This window comes from Eurypyga helias, unplaced genomic scaffold, assembly GCF_000690775.1.
Source record: "Eurypyga helias isolate BGI_N326 unplaced genomic scaffold, ASM69077v1 scaffold37875, whole genome shotgun sequence".
NCBI classification, from domain to species: Eukaryota; Metazoa; Chordata; class Aves; order Eurypygiformes; family Eurypygidae; genus Eurypyga; species Eurypyga helias.
Genome location: NW_010250199.1, coordinates 31,928 through 41,543, shown reverse-complemented (window position 1 = coordinate 41,543; position 9,616 = coordinate 31,928). Strand labels below are relative to the sequence as shown.

General features: G+C 41.9%; 1 protein-coding gene across 2 annotated transcripts in view; it reads left to right on the top strand.

The window, feature by feature from the left end:
* The first annotated feature begins 816 nt into the window (after nucleotides 1-816).
* CAPRIN2 (caprin family member 2) overlaps nucleotides 817-9,616 on the top strand; it is a 33,711-nt gene continuing 24,911 nt past the window's right edge. For both annotated transcript variants that reach the window (XM_010151606.1, XM_010151605.1), the window contains exons 1-4: nucleotides 817-1,070; nucleotides 2,992-3,054; nucleotides 6,435-6,521; nucleotides 8,906-9,144. In XM_010151606.1, coding sequence (XP_010149908.1) covers nucleotides 825-1,070; nucleotides 2,992-3,054; nucleotides 6,435-6,521; nucleotides 8,906-9,144 — 635 coding nt within the window. In that variant the 5' untranslated portion in view covers nucleotides 817-824. The remainder of the gene's footprint in view (nucleotides 1,071-2,991; nucleotides 3,055-6,434; nucleotides 6,522-8,905; nucleotides 9,145-9,616) is intronic.

Genomic DNA, 9,616 nt, shown 5'->3' with positions numbered 1-9,616 from the left:
GGGGCCGCGGGCCTCCCCGGCGGCAGGGCGGCGGAAATGTGGTGTCATTGCTTGCCAGGAGCAGGTGTAAGTAGTTGGAGATGAGGGTGGCGGAGCATCTGTTGGAGACAGTCTCCGTTCAAGGTTACGGCCCAGCCCCTCCCATCGGAGCTGGTGTCGTGCCATGGCACGACGAGCACATCCTTTGGATGGGTGTAGGGAGAGACCAGCCCCTCGTGAGGAATGATGCAGTCCTGACGGAGTGTGCCGCTGGCCTTGTCAAGCACATTCTAAGCAATTTTTATTCCTCTTCACTTTTTCAGTTGGAATACTTTAAATTCTCGGTTGGGTTGCTGCAAAGGTCGCGGAAGGGGGTAAAACTGCTTTAAAGGGGGTGAGAAGAGGGGCTGTACCTTCAGCCATGCTGCCTCTGAGCCTTCATTCTGCCCGCAGCCTGGATGCGAGGCTGGCGGCGTGATTTGCAATTGCTTGCTTGCAGTTTTTTCCCTTGTGGGTGATGTGTGCAGGAAACCCGCCTAGTTTTATATGGACGCTATATCGGGTTTCTGGAATCATCCCCTCTGCTGTCGAATTCTGCCTATGTAAAGGATTTCTGGCGTCTGGATGGGTGGGGAGACTTGAACAATGCAAAGTTTGCCTTGCTTTGAAATTCCTGCTTTTTTTTTAGGTGGACAGGCTGTGATAAATTCTGACTGAGGCTCAGTTTTGTGGCTACGCATTCTGAATGTGTGATAAGAAAAGATATAACTAAAAAAAAAAGGGAGGGGTGAGTGTGTGGTTGAGAGCTAAATAAAAGGAGTTTCTTTGCAGCTCCATCTATTTCAATGGTGCAGCTTTCCCAAGCCCCTTTCCGTCGCCCATCACCTTCAGGCGGGTCAGAGGAGGCAGAGGAGAAGAGCATGAAGGCAGCCAAGCAGCAGGTGAACCTGTCTGGGGAGGGCCAACCTCCCCCCAGCCCCTTGCAGTCTGCGCTGAACTCGGTGGCCTCTCCTTCCCAGGCGTATGAGACTTACATTGATAATGGGCTTATCTGCCTCAAACACAAGATCAGGAACATTGAAAAAAAGAAGGTAACTTGTTTTTCTTCTGTATGGCACATACTTAAACTGTTAATTGGAAAACTTGGTGCCTGTTTTACAATAGCTGGGATAAGGTTGTGTGTATGTGGTGAGAAATTTTTTTTAAAATAACCCGTGGAAGGACTTAAATAGGGCTTTGCTAGTGGCTTTTCGTTATCATTACAACCTCTGTATGGTAAAGAATGGTGGTCTTTACTCTTGCTGTTCTGAAATGGGGTACTTGCATTTGACACTGTGTGAGCATAACATCGAATCAGGAATGCAGCTGACTGTAAACCTGCTCTTGGCTGCTGGCTTTACAGTGTGTGGCTGGCTGATAGTTAGCAAAAGCGATGGAATGTTGATCAAAACTGGGGATGTTTATTTAATAGGCTGTATCAACTCAAAACTAACTTGACACTGATTTGGAGATGGCTTGTAGTCTTGCAGAAACCTTCATATTCAGTTACATGTATCTAATACTAGGGTGCAGAGATGTATGTGAAATTGGAAATTAGGAATAGTTTCCTCTGACTCATGGAAATGTCAATTCATATTAAATATGTATTGCCCTTCACTTTGCGTAGATCTTTGACTTCTATATTTTTAAATATAGGCAAATGTTATTCACTAGAAAGCTTTTATGCAGAAAGCCTCCTCTCTTGCTTTGAGCTGTGCTTTTCTAGGGTGGAGAGGACAGAATAGTGTTTTGTTATCTCAGTTTTTACTAACACTGAAAATATTGTGACCGTAGCTGGTCAGGCTTTTGCATTCTAAAACTTCCCAGTTAAGTGGCTGGTGCCTGAAGGCCATGTGCCTCATGTTTAATAGGGAAAATGCTATTTTCTGTAACATAAAAGAAATAATGGTGCTGCTGCTTTCTGTACTGGATCAGGATTGCAAGTAAAGTAATTGGATGAATGTGGTGTGCTTCTCCAAATGTCTGAAAAGCTTTATGTCTTAAGGTGAGGAGAGAGAGTAAATCAGACCTCTGGCCATGTGGCTGGGGGACTAGATCCTCCTGCAGGAGATGCAGTATTACTGCTGTCTCATGTCATGCATCATGCTGTAATTCTGGATCTTGTTGATAAGCATGTGGTTTTTGTGTAATCAACCAACTTGTGTGTCGCATTCTAATTCTGTCCAGGGAAGCTTATTGTTGTGAATTTCTCCAATATATTTGATTTTCGTGTGAATAACAATATGGCCCCACTAGCAATTGAGTGACCTACTAAAATGAGTAGAAAGTGTTTCTAGTCCTAGGCTTCTGTAGGTACTGTCAGTAAAACCTGATGTGGGTAGGTACACAACTGAAACAGTATTCACCTTCATGGCAGTGAATTCCCCTTTCTTTTCCCTGCTTGTATAAAGAAGCTTGTAATACCCAATAGCTTAGTTTTGTGTAGTTATGTCAGCTTTTAAAGACTGTTTCAGTATATTGGAACTGAATCTTATTTCTTCCATACAGACATTAGTCTACTTTCTTATCAAGATTTTGTGGCACTATTTCCTATAACTGAAGGCAGATTTTGAAAGATATGATCTGGAAAATTAAGTAGGACTATTCAAGGATAACTGAAATCCAGCATTAACTTGGAAAAGCTAAAAAAGCCTGATTCAGTATAAGAACACTGGATGTGTTTGGAGCCCCTTAAAGATCTAGGGTCAGTGCATTAGTATTTCTTAAGTGAAATAAAGGTAGCAAGTAAGAAGTGGAAGATCAAAGATGGGAAAGGGAAGTAGGCAGCCCTGGGGACTGAGATGGCAAAATCACAGGCATAGCAATTTCTCTTGAAAACGAGAGGAAGTAATGAATCTTCTATCCTGTTGCAGTATGTGGATGACTTAAAATACAGACAGAATATGCAACTTCACTTGTGCCCTGTATATGACAGAAATCAATGTAAAAAATTTACTTTGGATTTTTGTACAGCTGAAACTAGAAGACTACAAAGATCGCCTGAAGAAGGGAGAAGCCCTTAATCAAGACCAATTGGTAAGTTTGCTTTTATGCAGGAGTGGATGGCATCAAAACCTTCAGATATGTCAGAAGGGGGGTGAAGGAGGTGGTGGTGTAGTCTTACAGCACTTATGCTTTCAGGCTTACTCTATGGTGTTTTTCACAAAACCAAATGAATGAATTAGTTGTAATTAAGGTGAATGGTGAGCCCACAAGCTTTAAGTCTCCTACCTAGTGTTGTGTACTGAAGTAATAGAAGGTCCTTCATCTTTGAAGACTATCAGCTTTAGTGCTCCTGCACATTTATTTCTTGACGAGGTGTCCGTATGCAGCTTATCTACATGGCATTGCAGTGTTAGAACCCAAACCAAGGTTTCTGGGGTAGCTAATCTGCAGGACTTCTTCGTTAACAGGTGTTACTTGAAATTGGCTGTTGGCTGCTGTTGGTTCCAGGCAGTGCATTGTTGGTACTGTGGAAAGGAAGATGCTTGTTTAACTTGCATGGGGTTTAAAGGCTTCCCTAGTACAAGAATCTAACTGTTACTGACTTAGGACAGGAGAGGATTCCCAACTTCCTGTGCTGCCATTAGATGGCTGGGAGTTGCCAGTGCTCTCAAATCCTGTTAGGTACAAACTAGCCATGTTGTTCTAAGAGTGCTAGAGTTTGGAATGCTGGGTGCAAGGTCACTACTCAACAAATGGTATCCCCTTACCATTGGAGCTAGCTTCAACTTGCCTAATGTCAAAACAGTGGTTCTGGCTTTTTTTGTCTTGGACTAGAATGGATTTTAGAACTGAAACAAAGTTTCTGTAACACATTGAGGAGCAGTCACACATAATCCAAGGGGTTTGCTGCTCTAGTCACCTGATGTAAAAATGTTAAGTATGTTTTTAATATGTACTTATCACACAACTATTCTTCAGCTTGTGTTAAAGGGTACCAGGTCTCCTCAGTGATAGTGCTGATCCTGCTCATGCACCAGTTGGAAAATTACTTCACTGACTGTTAGCTTGGTCACTGCAGCAGTATGAGACCATAAATACTACTATTTCCTTACTCTGAATCATTTGTAAGTGAGAACTAGACATAAAGGGGTAGGAGGGAAAAAGATAACTTGCTACTTAAAAGTAGAGTAGAGCTATTGGATTGAATGATCATTTAGCACTTAACTCCAAAATCTGTAGTCTCTTGCCATCTGAAGTGCAGAAGTAAATGGATTAAATCTGGTGGTTTGAAGTAGGGTGATAACCTTTCAGTTCTTCTAAACTCAATGTGGAATCGGCTGGGCGAGACCCTTTTGTCTTGCCCAGCAGCACTAACTTTAGAAAATGGCAATTAACTTGGTTACTGGCTTTCTGTATTCTCACCTGAGCTTAACTTTTTAAGTATTAGTATTTTGACCCTGGCTTCTGGGATACCTCAGGCTTCTAAAATGGGGAATTAGATTGAGTCTTGGTAGTGAACTGTGACCCCACTGGTAGTCAGACTGCTCAGATGACTTCTGTAGAATTATCTATCAACTCAGTATTTAGTAATCTAGTAAAGATTCCTATTTCAGTGGTTAAATATACTTAAATACTACACTTGTACCTTTTGGATGCAAACTCACAAATGCTGGGACCTGGTGATTATAGCTAGAGCAGAGCTTAATAGCTTGGACACTTGCCTAAATAAACCTAACTGCCTGTAATGCAGTGGAGCTCCAGTGTAACTTGATGTCATCTATATTTTTCATTGTTTTTCACCCAGAGGAAGAAGTGCACAGCTGGTGATGGACTTGTCTTGCAAGCAATTTGGATTGAACTGTAGTTACTTATGTTACATGCTTGCCAGAGCTACTGTGTGTGCTAGCCTTCCTTTAGGAAACATTTGTTTCAAAACTGAGGAGCTTCCAGCAAGTTAACTGCTCTGTCTGTCAATATTGTGCTGTTTTGCAAGCTGAGCAGGCTTCCCTCAGTTGTGTTATTCCAACATGCTGTTAATGAGTGTTAATAACAGGTGTGGCCAAGCTGTTTCCTGCAGGCTGATTTACAGCTTGTCATCAGAGCAGTGGTAACTGTTCTCTGTTTTCCAGTAGGGAGTTTTACTCTGGAATTTGCATGGTTAAAAGCACAATTGCTGCAATCTGGGTGTTTAAATTGTGAGTCTTCCTCAGATCTGTGGGCATGAGGGACTAGAAGTTGTTCTCCCAAGTGTGAACTTGCTAATTAGTTCTTAAAAGTTGCTTGTTAAATTGTGTGAGGGCAACTTAAACTGCCAGAGGAGTGCTTTCCAGTAGCTCAGGCACTTCATTGTGATGAGTAGTGTGTAGGCCTGGTAATGTCCCATATACTACTAATAGGTGGATACGAGCAACAGAACAAACAAGTTGATTGAACAAATGAATGTGTAACTTGGTTTCCAGTTGCTTAGGAACACATGGGATTTGTTCATGGCCCAGACCTTATTGAGACACTAGATGAAGCTTTTGTCAGTGCACTGATGAAACACTTAACATTAACACGACTTTGAAAGAGCTTTGTATTAGACTGATGGGCCCATTCTAGGAAAGCTTCTGACAATGCCATGAGCATAAACCAAACTTGGGTGTAAAGCACATGTGAACAACTGAAATGAAACTGAACTTGGTATTTCCTGGCATGCCTTACGATAGGAGGACATGGACATCATGTTAGAACTACAGCATTTTGCGATCTTCAGAGCTGTCAAGGAAACTTATCAAAACAAACTGATGCCTCAGTGGGGAAGAACTTGTAAAAAATCGGGTGTATCAAAATGCAATTAATAATCCACTTCAAGTAGTCTTTTTAAAGACTGGCTAGTAAAATATTGATTAAAGCCATTACTGAAGGCTGAAACACTGCTTTATTTGTGGAAACTAAATTTGGAGGACTTCTTTCCAAACATGTGACTTGCCTTTCTCTTGTTTTTCTGAAGTTTGTACAAACTACCTGTAAAGGTGTTCAGCTAAGCACTGGGGTAAAAGGTCTGTGCTGAACTTGTGTCCTGTATTCTCTCCAGTCTTCCACATTGATATCTGATTTTAAGTAGCTGTTTACCTCCGAGGCCTGCGGGAACAAAAGGGAAAACAAAATAAATGGTATCCAGGCTTTCCTGTTTCAACAACAGTATTCCAAATATTGCACAAGATATTGCCTGGAAATTCTAATACAAACTTGTAGAATAACCGTGTGGTGGGGTGAGCTGGCTTTGTACTGCATCTCAGACAGTCATGGGTGAATGACATTCATGACAAAATTTGAAGTACCAGTTACAGATACAGTAACTTTAAAAGGGTTACAATTTCAGAGAGGTATGTGCTAAATAGTTTGCAGTGAGAACTGAAGTACAATGGGATTGAGATGCAACCAGCTGTCTTAAGTGTGGGAAAAATATTGTGTGTATTCCTTTGTAGGAGGCAGTAGAGAAATATGATGAAGTAGTACACAACTTGGAATTTGCCAAGGAGCTTCAGAAGACTTTTTCAGGACTCAGCCAAGATGTAAGTATAAAACACTCTTCCCTGTATTTTCAGGAGGTAACTGCAAAGTTTGTGCTGCTCTTCTAATGGCTACACTTGTATGTCAATGTGCAGAATACCAGGAGGTTTCTGTCTTGGAACTAGGGGAAACAAGGTGCTTAAACTGTCTGGAGCAGGGAGTAGAGCAGAACTTGTGCTTAAGTAAATTGAGTCATTGGAACTCAGCTGTGTTTGAGATGACTCCAGTTTATTATGTTTGAAACTGGTAACTGCCTTGCTGGTAGCTTGTGCCTGAGATGGACTTTCCCCTGCATAGGTGCAGACTGGTGAGGGAGCAGCTCTGCTGGAGAGGGCATATACAGGTCCTTGTGGGCAGCAGTGTAGGCTAGACTTCAACTGAGGACCCAGAGGTTAAGGAGAACTGCTTCTTTTGGTACTTGTTAATCAATTGTGTCTAGTTCTGGTCACTTTGTAGACAAAGGCTGTAGATAAACTTCACTGAGTCCAGTGGTGAGCTTCCAGATGGCTGGGGGCTGGAGCATGAGACCTGGGAGGCAGCCTGGAAGAGCTGGGCTTGTTGGCCCTGGTGGAGTGAAGATTTGGCAGGAGGTGTAGTATTAGTCTTCCAGTACCAAAGAGATTACTGAAAGGATGAGCCAGGCTTTTTGCTGAGATGTGGTAGGAGAAGGAATGAACATAAATGGAAATAGAAGGTTCCATCTAGATAGGAAAATGGTCACCCTGAGGATAATTGTGCACTACAGCAGGCTACCTAGAGAAGCAGTGAAAGCTGTCCTTGGATCTCTTTAATACAGACTGCACAAAGATCTACGCAATCTAGTCTTGATTCAGTGCAGCCTTTGTTCTGGAGGTTGGGGTAGGTGACATGCCAAGATCTCTTCCAAACTGAATGCTTTGTTACCAGTGAGGGGAAGTGCTGGGACTAAATCACTTTGGTTTCAGGGACAAGTACAGTTCTCAGTAAAACTTTACTGAAGCTTGTGGAGTTTGCTACTTATTCTGATGTAGTTGCTTCTAATTATGGCAAGTGACAGATGTAGTGCTTTATTTAGGCCTTTATTCAGGGTGTAAAGCACTACATACATTATTTTTATGTAAGCAAGTGTTCTTTCCTTGGAGAAACTGGTCTCTTGGCTCAAACACTATCCTTATGAGAAGATCTGATCCAAGGTGACGTTGGGGATGCTAAACATGATTAGTCACTGCTCTGGCATTATTTCTCTGCCTATTACAGAATGCTGAAGGACTGGTGAAATGCCTTGTCTTGGTGTTGACTGGGACCCAAGCAATTTTGCTAGAGAGGCTTTTCTTGTATATGTAGTAATTCCAGGTAGCGCAGTAAATCATCAAAGCACTGTATGAGCAGAGATTTAAAAGCCTGTTCAGCAATATTGCTGCTTTGGGTTCCTTCAGTTGTTCTGTACTGAACATAGAAACTACTGTGCTGAATGTCAAAACTTGGATAGCTTCATGCTGCTTTCCACTGTAGCTGCCCTTAAAAAGTATCAGAGATGGATTGTGAGTCAGTGTATCTTTCTGTAGGTGTTTTTAGTAATCCGGTGTTCTACCAGTTCATCTTTGTTCTTGAACTTACGCTGTATTTAAAGGCTAACCCACTTGGTTTTTTTTCCTTGGGTCTACTTCTACCAGTATGAGTTCTACGGCCAGTACCTGTTACTAGGACCCATTCTGGCAACAACATCCTTATCCTTTACAGTGTGTTCTAGAAAACTAAATTTTCATAGATCTTGCAAAGAAACCCCATATTGAGGAATTTTAAATTCTGCATTTATTTGGGTATCTTTTGCTGTGTGATTCTATTTGTACATTAGGAGAAATTCCTCCTCAAATGCATGGGGGCTGTGTATGTTCTGTGACTTGTGGTGTTGCTTATTTAATGAGTGCTTCAGTCTTCTGTCAGCAGAAGTCAGTAACTGTAGGATTCTGCTGTATCTTTCAAATCGGTGATCAAAAGTGAAGTTATCTCGCTAAGGAAAACTTGAGACAACTGCATTGCTGACTTGATGTGACAAATGTTAAAGGCCAGCTAAACTTGGATTTGTGCACTCATAACAATTCCTTATATTCAGTTGTGGAAGCTGTTACAATAAAGCAACTAGCAGGCATAACCAGGATGTAAATATCATAAAGGCATCTTAGGTGAAGCTATTGGTATCCAGTTTGACTAAATGGTAGATATGTAGGAGGAGCTTTGAAAGATCTTGGGTGTCTGAAGAGAGAATTGGGAGCTTCTGTTGTCTAACAGAAGTTAATAGCTATTTTGATCAGTGTAGGATGATCAATACTAGATCTTGATGTGTTTTAGCCTGGAATCCTGTTACTAAGCCATTGTGTTTAACTGGTGAATCTGTTTATTGAAATAGCTGCTGAAAGCACAGAGGAAGGCTCAGCGAAGGGAGAGCCTATTGAAGCTTGAAGCAGAGAAGAAGAAACTGCGTACAATACTTCAAGTCCAGTATGTGCTGCAGAACTTCACTCAAGAGCATGTTCAGAAAGATTTTAAAGGTGGTGTGAATGGTGCAATATACTTGCCTTCTAAAGAACTAGACTACCTCATACGATTTGCAAAGCTGACATGTCCAGAAAGAAATGAGAACTTGAGGTAAGTTCAAGCCTTTTGTCTAATTGGTATGCTTCATTCATTACTTTAGGTGTCCTCTGCTTGACACTGCCATGTCCTGAAATTTGTTTTGGGACACTAATTAAAATTCTATTAAAATAGACTTGCTGTAGTCTGAGACTAGGAATATAGCAGATGTACCTCTGAGCATTAAAGGAAAGCTGCAGTAATTACAGCTCGAGTTTATAGAATCACAGAATGGTTTGGGTTGGAAGGGACCTTACAGACCATCCAGTTCCAACCCCCCTGCCATGGGCAGGGACACCTTCTGCTAGGCCAGGTTGCTCAAAGCCTCATCCAGCCTGGCCTTGAACACTTCGAGGGATGGGGCATCCACAGCTTCTCTGGGCAACCTGTCCCAGTGCCTCCCCACCCTCTCCGTGAAGAACTTCTTCCTGATATCTAATCTAAACCTCCCCACTTTTAATTTAAACCCGTTATCCCTTGTCCTGTC